Here is a 13466-nt window from a genome sequence, read left to right as displayed (position 1 = left end):
CAAAGCAAGGAGGTAAAGTTGCCCAAATCCCCACATGTCATCCCACTGCAGAACAAATAATCGAGAGTCAAGACTGCAAGTAGCTTGTTGTGTTGCTTGCAGTATCAGGTTCGAACCAGACATGCTCGAATGCGAGTCCGACTGCGGCGACACCGTTAGCAGTGGATCATGGAAATTTATTCCAAACGTGAACATCAGCAAGAGAACTAAAGACCAACTGCATGAGCGAGGTGATAAGAGCGACGTGTACGAGGGTGAGGTTGCGCAGGTGGAAATGGTTTCGGAGCTCGTTGGGCGGTTCGATGGAATCATAAATGGCTTGCGTTCGCTCGTTGACGTTGCCCGAGGCTCGGTCGGCGGTGTGCGCGGCGACGTCTTGGAGGAAGTTGAGGAACGGTTTGCCCATCCGTCTTGTGTGTCGACCATCGAGCGGATTGAATTCTTTTTCATACCTTCGATATGTATTATTCATCATACATGCGATATATGATCATCAATCGTTCATCACTATTACCACGCACGGCGGGAAATGATTTGCCTATATTTTGCCTATACGATGATGGATATGCACGTATAGGCAAGATAGGCATCATATTAGGCATGCCTATAAACAGCACGTATAGGCAACATACTATTTGGCCATACGATTTCAAAAATAGGCACGTATAGGCAAGGCAAGATATCTAGCTAGGGCATATGGTCTATTAATTAATAATAAGAAAACAACATTTTGGGCTTGCCTGCACGATAATTTCAAGTTGCCTCGCTCGAAAGTACTTTCGCTTTCATTTATGTTCGTAAAAGATTATTTTCTATTTTCTGTGCTAAAGTTTCACACTCGCGTGTTTTTGCACCGACGGAAGACTCCACATCTGCCAGATCCATGGGACATCATAGACCAAAAGGTAGCGCTTGGCGAGCGCATCTTGTATCGCTGCATATCTCTCCAGACGGTTCGATACCCATGTCGCGCCGGGGTGAAACTGTACCTGAATGTGTTCGAACACGGCAGGCATGCGGAGCACCATCTCTAGCACTTCCCATTCACAACCTTCGCAGTTTATCTGTAAAAGATCGATCCTTGTCAGCTTTAGAGAGTCGAGCACATCGTTGAAGTTTCTTATCTCAACTTCAACGCCTTCGTCATTACTTGAAGGCTTCGACCCCACGCCATCCAAGTTGAAGTAGGACTTTCGTGTCGAAGCACCGACTCCGAATGCAAAAATTTCGACGTTTTCCACGCCCTCAAAAGTTTTCGTGGCTTCCCGATAAAAGATGGGTTCAAAGATGAATACCCGAAACATTCCATATCGCTCTCGGAGGGCAGTTATATCGACCCCTGTGTAACCACCTATTTCCATAACAGTAGAAGTGGCATTGAGATATGAATGGTATGAATACCGTTTGTCGTTGCCACCAAAGTCAACATAAAACTCAGTCTGGTTCTGAGAGAAAGCTCGGCCTCGGCGGACGGACGGGCAAGTCGGGGTGGATGAGCGTTCAACGCGTCCTGAACAAAAACCACAAGGATTTCGAGCGAGGTCTGGTCTTCGTTGTTGTGAGGACACGAGAAGAAAGAGCAGCAGCGTCCACCCGACAAGATATATTCTCCGGGATGGCGTTTGCGAAACCATCGACCAACCGACAACACTGAAAGTGGACGGTCTTTTGGAACTGATGATGTGTTTCACATGAAAGTTATGTCCAATAAAATAAAATATTATGACAACGACATATCTACATACATATATAGACTATCATATATAGTACTATGTACCGGAAAAACAATTTTAAATAATAATATCTAGCTAGATATCTAGCTGAGCTAGTAGACTGATAATCAAACGGTCTAATAAATACTCTATCTAAAATAATCCAAATAAAAGGAGCACATAATAACTTATTAATAATAATATGTACCTTCGTTCGTTCGTATATATGTACATATATGTAGACTACGTACATACCTTCACAACGTACATATCACGTATGTAGTCTAGTATTATTAATAATAATAACATCGCTCGAGTACTGCTGCTCGAGTACTAAATAATATGTAGACTACTTTGATTTATTATTATTTGTCACCTTCATTCGTTCGTATTTCGTTCGTTCGTGAAAAAATATTAGTCTACCTTCGTACCTTCGTTCGTACCTTCATTCGAAGGTAGTAGTAGCGTATGTACATACGTCCATATTATTAGGCATTCATCGAAAATCGTTTTTTTGCGTATAGCTAGGCATCAAAATTCGCTATAGGCAACATAGCTAGCATAGCTAGCTAGCTACTAGCTAGGCAACATATGCAAAATATGCAAAATCATTTCCCGCCGTGCTAGCTCCTGAAATAGAAGTTAGTGACCGGGTACGGCTGCACGTAGTGTTCGTGTGCTCCGTACATTCCGCCACGAGCGCCGTGCTGGCGGTCGTTGGTGACGGTCGATCCGGCGACTCTTTGCATGAGCGTTGAAAATCCAAAAAGAGCTTTCCAACTAATAATAATAACGTACGTAACGGTGTAAAACTATCTTCCCTATTGTTTCGCCATCGCTCGCGCGAGCTCGCATCCATCAGGCATCGCGGGGACTAAAACAAATAAACCTTACCCCATAAAGTGGGGGGTCACTCCCGAACATCCTACGAGAATATCCACTGTGTCCGCTCCGGAGAGATGGCATCGGTTTACACCTTGAGTGTGATAGCGGCGTGGTACTTAAGCAACGTCTGCGTCATCCTCTTGAACAAGTACCTCCTGTCCAACTACGGATTCCGATATCCCGTCTTTCTCACGATGATGCACATGGTATGCACGAAGCAATAGTCCTCCCTTCTTTACTCACACTTTGCTCTCCATTTCCTCGCCCCCAATCGAATTCCCTGTAATGACCATCCTCCCACTTTTAACCACAGCTCATGTGCGCTTTACTTTCCATGGCAGCCCACGCGTCCGGGGTTGTGCGGAAACAGGCGATCAAGGGCAGGACACACGCGATCAAGATTGCCGTCCTCGCCGTAGTCTTTGTCGTGTCGGTGGTTTGCGGCAACATCTCGCTTCGATTCATCCCGGTGTCGTTCAACCAGGCAATTGGCGCTATCACACCGTTTTTTTCTGCGCTACTGTCCTTGCTAATCACGCGGCGCAAGGAGAGCACAAAGACCTACATAACCTTAGTACCGATTGTCCTTGGGATCATAATCGCGTCGAAGGCTGAGCCGCAGTTCCACTCCGTTGGTTTTGTGACTTGCCTCTCGGCTGCTTTCGCGAGGGCTCTGAAGGGTGTGCTGCAGGGTTTGCTGCTGACGAATGACGATGAGAAATTGGACTCGAACAACCTGCTAATGTACATGTCCCCGGTGGCGCTGTTCGTGCTCGTCGCCAGCACCATTTTCATGGAGCCGGATGCATTCGGCATTTTTTACCAAAACTGCCTCAACTCTTCAAGATTCGTCTTTATACTGACGCTCAACTGCATCCTGGCCTTCAATGTGAATCTAACAAATTTTTTGGTTACCAAGTGCACAAGTCCACTCACATTGCAGGTGTTGGGAAACGCAAAGGGCGCGGTCGCAGTGGTGGCGTCTATCATCGTGTTTCGGAACCCCGTCTCAAGCTTCGCCATTGTTGGTTATGGCATCACGATCGCCGGGTTGGTGACGTACTCAAATGCGAACAGACGGGGGAAGAAGGCGGCCAGATTGTGACTTTTTTACTACTAGCGTGGCACAGCTTTAAAGATTTGCGGGCGTAAAATGTCAACAGTATCCAGCTGCTAACAGGGTTGTACTAACTGTTGGGCATTTTCACTGTCTGTCAAATGCACGTTTTCGCAGTCACAGACAAATTAGCAGAGCGCCTGCTTCCCAGTGCAAACGGCTGTGCTTGCATATTGATGACCCGCTGCACTCCTTGAAGCTATCGCGCCGACTACCGTGCTTGCAGAACTTTGCCACTCTCGGGTAATTTAAATCCACTGTGCGAACTGCTTTCCCAGCCTCCTTCCTATGACAGGGTGTGCTCCCTCCTGGTGCAACGGCCTGGTCACGCGTCGTTTGGATGCTTGCTTTTGCTGAAGTGTCTGGAGGAGTGCTGGCAGTCCGCGCATTGATAGCATGAAATGTATCACGCTAGCATCGTGCACTGCATTTCCTGCGAAGCGGCGCGCCCCAAACAGCCGCGGGCACGCTGACATCATCCCTTGGCAACTTTTTAATTAGCGTGATTACTCTTAAGAACTAGAGCTAGAGGTGTCCCTCTGCTCTGTGCTGACAATTGTGTTCATTACAAGGTCGGTATTAGCTCCTATGAACACGCGGCTCGTACCTGGGTGTTACGCCGATAACTAGAGCATGGCCCATGAGAGCCGGGTCCCTTCTAGGGTCCTCTTCTCGCCATCCGGTCTCCCTCATGCCTGCCGTTGTCGTATTTATTTTCTTGTCACAAATAAATACCTTCGTACCTTCGAGGGTACATTATTGGATCTTGAATTATTATTATTCCAAAAACCCCAGTTTTTATTGGGGAATGGTGACGGAGTTCGGCTGCTCACAAAATTCGTGAGCACCGCATGTACAACCCGTGGCGAGCACCGTGGTCGCGATCGTTAGCGACGGTCGATCCGGCGACCCTTTGCACGAGCGAGGTGATAAGCGCGACGTGCACGAGGGCGAGGTTGCGTAGGTGGATTCGGTTGCGGAGCTCGGTGGGCGGGGTGATGGAGTCGTAGATGTCTTGCGTTCGCTTGTTGATGTTGGCCTATGCTCGGTGGGCGTTGTGTGCGGCGAAGTCTTTGATGAGATTGAGGAACGGTTTGCCCATCCGTCCGTACGTTGCAAGTAAGTAAAAGGAACTGCAATCAAACGATCTTTTTACTTGATTGTACCTTGCTTCATTATTCACCATCGCATGGCCGATGTATCGGTACCTTGCACGGCTCGGCTGTACATCATTTACGCCCATAAGTGTCAGAATTGACCAGCTTGGCGAACCCGACATAACCAGCAACTTCTTGCAATTCTATAGATCTCGACACTGATGATGTTGCGATGGTTGCCCTTCTTTTGATGCGTCTACCGAAGCCGATTTTGTCTTAAGAAGAGTGTCGTTGATTTTGCTCTGAACAGGCAAGGCTGACAGGGGACAAATTTGCAGAACAGTAACTTTGGACAAAACAGTGTGAGCTACTTCAAACTTCGTTCTTTCGAAATGTACCTTCATTCGTTTTCCCGAAGAATCCCCCGTTTTCACACCCGAGCGAGATACGCCCTGGTACATAATAATGTGATACATTCGGTCGTCCCAGCCAGCCAGCAGCGCAGGGGCGGTGAATGAAAATAAATTGTGACACAAACAAAAACGAACGAAGGAAATAATTTAGCACCACATTATTATTCCAACCCGGCATTTTTCAAAACATGTCGCGGTTCTGAAGAGTTCTGAAGACTCGTCCTAAACCAGCCGCCCGCAAACCCCATACAAAATTTCCTCAGTTGCAAGGGAGGCACTTTTCACGGACAACAAATAAAGATTGGGAATTACGAAGGTCGTACGCCCAAGCAAAAGCAAGGTACGAATGAAGGTAATGAACAGCAAAAATATGTAAGCCCAATCCGGTCTCATAAGTATTGCGCTGGAGGAATGGTATTCGCGGTCGATCGCAAGGGAAAGAGCCGAAAAGCTATTCAGGTCGTGGGCTCGATCACAAAACCGCTATATCGAGTTGCTGGAGCAGCTGGATGGGAACCATTTCGCGATTTACGAAGGTCAATCGTTGCACCATAATACGACGCCGCTTTAGAATGGCTTCGCCATGAGAAGTCGGGCAACATGCAGATCAAAGGGGTTGTCGATATCTAAAGACCGTTCAACCGGCATTTCATAACCCTTCGTGTCTGCAGAGCGAAATGATCCGACGTTTGGCGCATTATCAGGAGGGTAAAGAAGCGACTGCGTTCGCAAAACATAGACAGCCCCGTTCTCGGCATACGTTTTCAACAGTTTTTGCCTTGGTGTATAATCAATCTCTGCTGTTGACTCCGCGAATGGTGAAAGGGTTCCGTCAGCTGCGAAGTAAAAATTCTTAGAGAGGTTCAAAGATGATTCGCAGACACTCAAGACCATGTCACACGATGATGTAAGCATTATGTTGATACACGAGTCAATGTCGATACTCTTGCGGAAAGGACTTGTCGGCTGCAATATCACAACGAAATCTGGTACGAAACACTCAGTTTCTCGAAGAATGTTCAACGCATGAACAATGCATGCGAGGTGCGAAGAATCATCTGCCGCAAGCTCTGAAGGGCGCCTGAACGGGACTTCACAGCCACAATTCTGGGCTACTTCAGCGATCTCGTCACTGTCAGTGCTCAGAATCACTCTATCTAGTTGTTTGGAGCTGAGTGCGGCTTCAATTGTGTACTGGATCAAGGGTTTCCCATTTAGATCAATAATATTTTTGCCAGGTATACCCTTCGAACCCCCACGGGCAGTAATCAAACCTAGAATTTTGCATCTTCCAATCGGCGAAGAGGTCGGCGAAGAGGTCGAGTCAGCTAAGATAGCTTGCGTTCGGGAGACATACTGGCGTGGTTGCAAGGGTGGCAGCAAGGCATATCGCGGTTCCCAGAACTGTTTAAGCTGGCCCGCAGATGTATCTATGCGGGAAAGGTGGTGGGCTATTCGCTTAGCTGAATCTGGGAATCCATACATCGTGCTTTGAGCATACCTTTTGCCAAGTTCATTATCGAACCAGCAATCAATGGAGCGGATACTTGGTTTCACGAGAGTAGTAACATTCGCAGGCACACGCCTGCCCTCTTGCCGACTTCCAAGATTAAGTGTAGGAATACCAAAAACACAACTCTCGCGAATGCCCGCGCTTGAGTTTCCCACCATGGCTGATGCATGCCTCATCAGCGCTGTGAACTTCGCGTGCGGCATATGCGTCACGAGGCGTAGCCAGCTGGTGGAGGCCGGGTCAGCTTTTTGGTGCTTATGCAGCGTTTGAATCATGCTTTTGTTACCGGGATCTACGTTGGGGTAAAACATGACCGTTGGAGTCTTTCTGCTGAATAGACAACTAAGAAGTGAGCCGTAGAGTGTGTTACTTTCCTCGAGATCGTTCGTCACTGGATGCATTATCACAAGGATGAACTTATTAGGTTTCAACTTAAACGGTGTACCATTGAAGAACTGATCCATTTTCTCATCTTCCCAACACGTGGCCGAGACAGCGAAGAGACTTTCATATGAAGGACACCCAGTGACGAATATGGATGCTGGATTCTCGCCCATCCCACGAATCCGTCTTGCAGCCTCTGGCGTGCATGTAAAGTGCAGGTGTGACAATTTTGTGATAGCATGCCTGAGTGTACCATCGACTGTTCCAGAAAGTTCACCGCCCTCAACATGTGCGATCGTGAGGTTTAACATGTTAGCAGCAATAGCCGCACAGAACGCATCGAATCTATCTCCATGTACTAAAACGATGTTGGGCTTGAGGGCGCAGAGAAGCGACGTTAGCTTAACGATTCCAAAACCGACTGAGTCCGTCATTGATTCGACCGAGTCACCGGCAACAAGAGTGTGTAGTTCGTACGCATTAGGGAAATCTTCTTTGACGATATTTTTGGTAGCTCCGAGTTCATGCAATAGGTGTGAACCTAAGCAAATGATATCTACCTGGATGTCGCTCGCTTCTTGATTATCTTGTGAGGTACATAACTTTCTCAAGTTGATTGCAACAAGTTTCAGTTTGCTCCAGTCGGAGCGGTTTGACGTCACCACGCATATCTTTCTTCTGAGCGTCGTTTTCATATCTGTGCATTTATCAGGCGCGTAAAGACTTGCTTTATCTGCTTCTGTGTTTGGGCAGGCCGGCATGAATTTTTCAGTGGATGATATGCTTCTTCGTTCGTTCGATTCCCATAATAAAATGCAAATGCAATAACATTAATATGCATATATGACAAAAAATAATATTATTAATAATAATATCTTCGAATAATGAATAATATTAATAATGAAGCAAGTAATAATAAATAAAATAAGCAATCGCAAGCAATCAAGCACTAATCAATTTGCGCAAGTGAAGCAAGTAATAATAATAATAATAATAATAATAATAATAATATCATAAAATAATGATATCATCATATAATAATTAATTAACCAATTACTATAAACCTAATTGAGTGATGAGCAAGGTCGCAAAACCTGTAGGCCTGTAGGCTGTAGGGTAAAAAAAACAAACTTATTTTCAAAAATTTTTTTACATAATAAGTTTACCCGTTTTACCCTACATACCCTACATTTTTTACTAAAGTATATAGAAAATATATAGAAAGTAAGCCTGTAGGGTAAATGAAAAAGCCTACATGAGCCTACATGAGCCTACAGGCTTGCCGTGTGTCTCATAAACTGACCCGCGGATGGGACCGACCTGGGTAGTGGAAGCATTGGTCGTCGTCTTAGCGATCGCTGTGAGTGTTACTTTCCAAGTTTACTGCCAAAGGTGTCAGCGACGAAGGGCCGACGAACGATTTTCTACAATCCAGAATACCAGCAGAGGGGTTCGGGAACTACGCCGTGTTATAGATCGCGGAACCCCGTATCCGCTCAACCAAGTTCAACGTCCAGATCCGGTCAACCACCGGGGCGTGCTAGGTGCTCCCCTCTGGATAGAAGCTCCACAAGTTCAAGAACCGCCAGTGCAAGAACCGCCAGTTCAAGAACCGCCAGTTCAAGAACTGCCAGTTGAACGGCGTCGACTTCAGCCATTCGGTCCACCAGTTGAAGATCTGCCAGTTCAAGAACCACCACTACCTACCCGCAACTTTACTCCGCCACGTTACTCTCCTCCTCGCGATGGCTCCAATGAAGATGTCTAAAGGTGCTGTGAAGGCCGTCAAGAAGTTCGCTGAAAATGTCATTGATGAAGAGCGTCTCAAACATGTCACTTGTCCTATCGGCTACGATCTGTTTAAAGATCCCGTGTTTTGTTGTGGCGACGGTATAACATATGAACGCGAACACATTGAACGATGGTTTGAGACACACGACACATCACCACTGACGGGAGCAAAGTTGGCATCACTTGATCTTGCTCCAAACTTTGCAATGAGAGCTCAAGCGGACGCGATGCGTAAGCGAAGCGATGACCAACCAGGGGAACGATCAAACGAGGTTATAAAAAGTTCTACAGACCCCATTATTTTTCGGCTTCAAGAAAAGATTAGGGAACTGGACGCAAGGCTTGATACGAAGGTAATTTTTAGTAAGCACGCAGTAAATAAATAAACCTAATACGAAGGTAACACTTAATAAGGACGATAACTTATCATACGAATGTTTGAATTACCGATCGAGTCGCGCTGGTGATGGGCTTAGGGATTCTTAGGGCTTCTTGCGCTGGTGATTCAGAAGCCGCCGTTAAAATCGCCGCTAAATATTCGATTCGCGACCACACGAGCGAGGACCACCGACGCTCAGGCCAGCGCGAGACGTGATACGAGAAAACGATCTCCGCCACCTTTCGTTGTTCCGAGGAAAAGATGTCCGCAGGTCGAGGACGAGGACGCGGCGGACGAGGACGCGGCGAAGAAGGACGCGGCGAAGAAGGACGCGGCGGACGAGGCGCTGGACGGGATGATCCCAGGGATCGTTTGCGTAAGTTCTTCATCTCAGTGGTGAAGAGCGGCGAACCGTTCAAAGATAAGGTCGGCGACCCTCGTAAGTTCCTCGAAGCCGCGATGTCCTTCGAAGATAGGCACGACATGCTGTATCTTCTCGTCTCTACGTCATACAATGGTAAGAAGCAGCTGAAACAAGCGATACGCGGGGACACGTCGCCCAGTTTTCTCAACGACGCAGTTGGTCCATTTCTAAAGCTGCTCTGCTCGGAGGAGATGATCTTAGGGACCGCGAAGGGACCGATAGAGCAGCTCTTCGACGATGTATACGAGATCGTCGGTTTCTTGCAAAACCTGCGCAAACTGATCGAAGAGCCCGACAAGATTCGCGACCCGACGCCGTTCGCGCAATTCATAATCAATGTCGCGACCCGCAAAAGCGAAGCCCGTGAGGACGACGACGTGCGAGGCATCGCTGACGCTCTCGCGGAACGCGAACTGCCAATCGCGTGGAGACTGCGGGTCCTTCTCGACGACGGACCGTCAGCCTTGGGCGACTCGTCAACGGAAGATCGTCTCGACCTTCCAGGTGATCGCCACGACAACGACTACAAGTGTTTTCGGGACGTGCGCGTTCTGCCAACGATGGAAGAAGTGCTGTGCGAGCGAAAGCCTTATCTGCCGCAGCCGCTGTCTATGTCGGACGCACGCGCCGCGGCGTCCGCCGGGGACACGAACTCAGTATCCTCCGGCGTCGCAACACTCCTCGACCGTCAGTTCCGGCTACTCCGCGAGGATTTCATCGCCCCGCTGCGCGAAGAGCTACAGCAGCTGACTAACACCCAAGCGGGACGAGGAAGGCCATCGCGCTTCACCTTCCGCGGCGTCAAATTCGTCGGCGCTGACAGCGGTGGCGACGATAAGAAGCTAAACCCATGCGTTATTGTCTCTTTTGAGTTGCCGCAGGACCACGGCGCGCGTCGCTGTCGCAGTAAGAAAGAACGCATCGCGTTTTGGGACGATCACAGGAGCATTCTCGCCGACGGGGCGCTCTGCGTCCTCTGCATCGGCGACAAGCCCGTGTGCTTTGCGACGATCGTCCGACGCATACCTGAGCTGTTGGCAAAGAATGAACCGGAGATAGGGCTCACGTCTGGGGCGTGTGGGAATGCGACGGAGGAAGATTTGTCAAAAATGCTGTCTTACTGCGGGAGAGACAAGAGCGAGATCAAGGCCGCGCTCGTGCAGGTGAGCACCGGGCTTTTCCAATACACGCCGGTGCTCCGTTGCTTACAAAGGATGGACACGATTCCACTAGTCGAAGAGCTCGTCATGAACCTGCCGTCGCGGGAGACGAATTATCTACCTTTGGAAGACGCCTACCGCGAGCTCGATCACTTTCGTTACGACGACCATCAAAAAAAAGCGATGCGGCTCGCGTTGCGTAACCGCGTCTCGATCACGCAAGGTCCGCCTGGGACGGGGAAGACTTTTATAGGCGTACGCCTCACAGATATCATCTACAGGCTAACGAACGAGCGCATCTTGTGCGTGTGCTTCACGAACCACGCTCTCGATGATTTCATGAGTGATCTTCTGAATGAAGGCATGACTGAAATGGTTCGCCTCGGCGGTGGCAGCAAGGATCCGCGCCTGGAGGATTACCTGTTGAGAAATCTGAAAGTCGAGGGCGGCGACCACAGCAGAGCGGAAAAGGGACGATTCAAGGAACTCGCAACTCGTGCTGAGAAATTGAAAAAGGATATCGACAAACTTTCGCACAGGACGACGTACACCATCGGAGAGAAGTGGTGGAATACAGGGGTCGGCGACTTCCTGAAGAAACACGATCCGCTCGCGTGGTCGCAGCTGTGCGTGTTCGACGAGGACATGAAAGACGAAGCAGGCTTCGAGGTCGTGTACAACGGCGGCGCCAACCTCACGAAAGATGCGCTGTGGAAGGCCTGGCTCAAAGGCAAATCACGATCAGTGGTGCCATGCAGCCAACGCGGGGACGAACGTCGTCGGCGCTTTCGCGACGAGCACCAAGCAGTGAGTCCGGCGAACGAGGAGGCGGAGTTGGATATCTGGGCGCTTGACTATAAACAGCGTCAACAGAAAAAGGGCGAATGGCAGGACGAGTACTTCCGCGAGGACCGAGAGGAACTAGCGGCAAAGATGGTCGAGCACGACACAGTCTCGAACCAGCTGAATGAACTGAAACGCGGGCGCGATCTTGTCAAGCTCAGAGGTGCGCGTATCATCGGCTGCACGACCACGGGCGCGGCTATGTTCAAGGAACTTATCGAGGCGGCTCAACCGACGGTGGTTATCGTCGAAGAGGCGGCAGAAATTCTCGAGGCGCACGTCATCACCAGTCTGCAAAATAATACGAAGCACCTGATCATGATCGGCGATCACAAGCAGCTGCGGCCGAAGCTCGATACCTACGAACTGAGTGTCGCGTGCAGCTCGACGAGCCACGACTTCAACCGGTCGCTCTTCGAGCGCCTCGTTCTCTCGGGCGCCGTCGAGCACGCGTCGTTGGCTTCGCAACACCGCATGCACCCGGAGATTTCGAAGCTTATCCGGCCGACGTACGATGAGCTCGTCGACGATGAAAAAACGCTCAATCACCCAGCGATACGCGGTGTTAAGTCGCGCGTAGTGCTTATCAAGCACGACGAGCCCGAAGGGAGTAATGCGGCGTGGAAGGTCGAGGCTAACTCGAAGACGAACGCGCATGAGGTTGGCATGGTTCGTTCTATCGTGCGCTACCTCACGCAACAGGAATACGATCCGACGCAGCTCGTCGTGTTGACCCCTTATCTCGGGCAGCTACAGTTGTTGCGAAAATCCCTCGCCGATGAATTTAGCGTGATGATCGGGGAAGTCGACATGGAGGAACTCGAAGCTGTCGACGCCGTTTCCGTTGATGGAACGACGGACAATCCAAACGCGCCACAGCGCGCGGAACTCAAGCCCGTTCGCGTGTCCACGATCGACAATTACCAGGGTGAAGAGGCAGACGTCGTGGTTATATCGTTGGTCCGCAGCAACGCAGAAGGAAATATCGGCTTTTTGTACGAACCCAAACGGTTAGGGTTTAGGGTTTAGGGTTTAGGGTTTAGGGTTTAGGGTTTAGGGTTTAGGGTTTAGGGTTTAGGGTTTAGGGTTTAGGGTTTAGGGTTTAGGGTTTAGGGTTTAGGGTTTAGGGTTTAGGGTTTAGGGTTTAGGGTTTAGGGTTTAGGGTTTAGGGTTTAGGGTTTAGGGTTTAGGGTTTAGGGTTTAGGGTTTAGGGTTTAGGGTTTAGGGTTTAGGGTTTAGGGTTTAGGGTTTAGGGTTTAGGGTTTAGGGTTTAGGGTTTAGGGTTTAGGGTTTAGGGTTTAGGGTTTAGGGTTTAGGGTTTAGGGTTTAGGGTTTAGGGTTTAGGGTTTAGGGTTTAGGGTTTAGGGTTTAGGGTTTAGGGTTTAGGGTTTAGGGTTTAGGGTTTAGGGTTTAGGGTTTAGGGTTTAGGGTTTAGGGTTTAGGGTTTAGGGTTTAGGGTTTAGGGTTTAGGGTTTAGGGTTTAGGGTTTAGGGTTTAGGGTTTAGGGTTTAGGGTTTAGGGTTTAGGGTTTAGGGTTTAGGGTTTAGGGTTTAGGGTTTAGGGTTTAGGGTTTAGGGTTTAGGGTTTAGGGTTTAGGGTTTAGGGTTTAGGGTTTAGGGTTTAGGGTTTAGGGTTTAGGGTTTAGGGTTTAGGGTTTAGGGTTTAGGGTTTAGGGTTTAGGGTTTAGGGTTTAGGGTTTAGGGTTTAGGGTTTAGGGTTTAGGGTTTAGGGTTTAGGGTTTAGGGTTT

At 48.9% G+C, this 13466-nt stretch overlaps 5 protein-coding genes across 5 annotated transcripts; 3 read left to right on the top strand and 2 right to left on the bottom strand.

The window, feature by feature from the left end:
- Positions 1–764: 764 nt before the first annotated feature.
- MICPUN_53194 (methyltransferase) lies at positions 765–1685 on the bottom strand. Its single transcript, XM_002506884.1, has one exon. It carries the CDS (start codon positions 1632–1634, stop codon positions 825–827), a length of 810 nt encoding a protein of 269 aa, XP_002506930.1. The 5' UTR covers positions 1635–1685; the 3' UTR covers positions 765–824.
- A 986-nt stretch (positions 1686–2671) lies between these two features.
- MICPUN_113366 (Drug/Metabolite transporter superfamily) lies at positions 2672–5185 on the top strand (the record flags this gene model as incomplete). Its single annotated transcript, XM_002506933.1, has 2 exons — positions 2672–2803; positions 2911–5185. 2 exons carry the CDS (start codon positions 2672–2674, stop codon positions 3700–3702), a joined length of 924 nt encoding a protein of 307 aa, XP_002506979.1. The 3' UTR covers positions 3703–5185.
- A 606-nt stretch (positions 5186–5791) lies between these two features.
- MICPUN_64942 (udp-n-acetylglucosamine 2-epimerase/CMP-N-acetylneuraminic acid synthetase) lies at positions 5792–7882 on the bottom strand (the record flags this gene model as incomplete). The annotated part of the gene is made up of 1 exon (XM_002506883.1): positions 5792–7882. The coding sequence occupies one exon, from the start codon at positions 7880–7882 to the stop codon at positions 5792–5794; it is 2091 nt and encodes a 696-aa protein (XP_002506929.1).
- A 984-nt stretch (positions 7883–8866) lies between these two features.
- On the top strand, positions 8867–9298 carry MICPUN_64941 (hypothetical protein; the record flags this gene model as incomplete). The annotated part of the gene is made up of 1 exon (XM_002506932.1): positions 8867–9298. One exon carries the CDS (start codon positions 8867–8869, stop codon positions 9296–9298), a length of 432 nt encoding a protein of 143 aa, XP_002506978.1.
- A 452-nt stretch (positions 9299–9750) lies between these two features.
- MICPUN_104668 (hypothetical protein) lies at positions 9751–12747 on the top strand (the record flags this gene model as incomplete). Its single annotated transcript, XM_002506931.1, has 1 exon — positions 9751–12747. The coding sequence occupies one exon, from the start codon at positions 9751–9753 to the stop codon at positions 12745–12747; it is 2997 nt and encodes a 998-aa protein (XP_002506977.1).
- Between the last annotated feature and the right edge of the window lie 719 nt (positions 12748–13466).

Source organism: Micromonas commoda, chromosome 17 (genome assembly GCF_000090985.2).
Source record: "Micromonas commoda chromosome 17, complete sequence".
Taxonomy (NCBI): domain Eukaryota; kingdom Viridiplantae; phylum Chlorophyta; class Mamiellophyceae; order Mamiellales; family Mamiellaceae; genus Micromonas; species Micromonas commoda.
The sequence above is the reverse complement of the archived record's forward strand: the minus strand, read 5'-3'. Positions and strand labels throughout refer to the sequence as shown.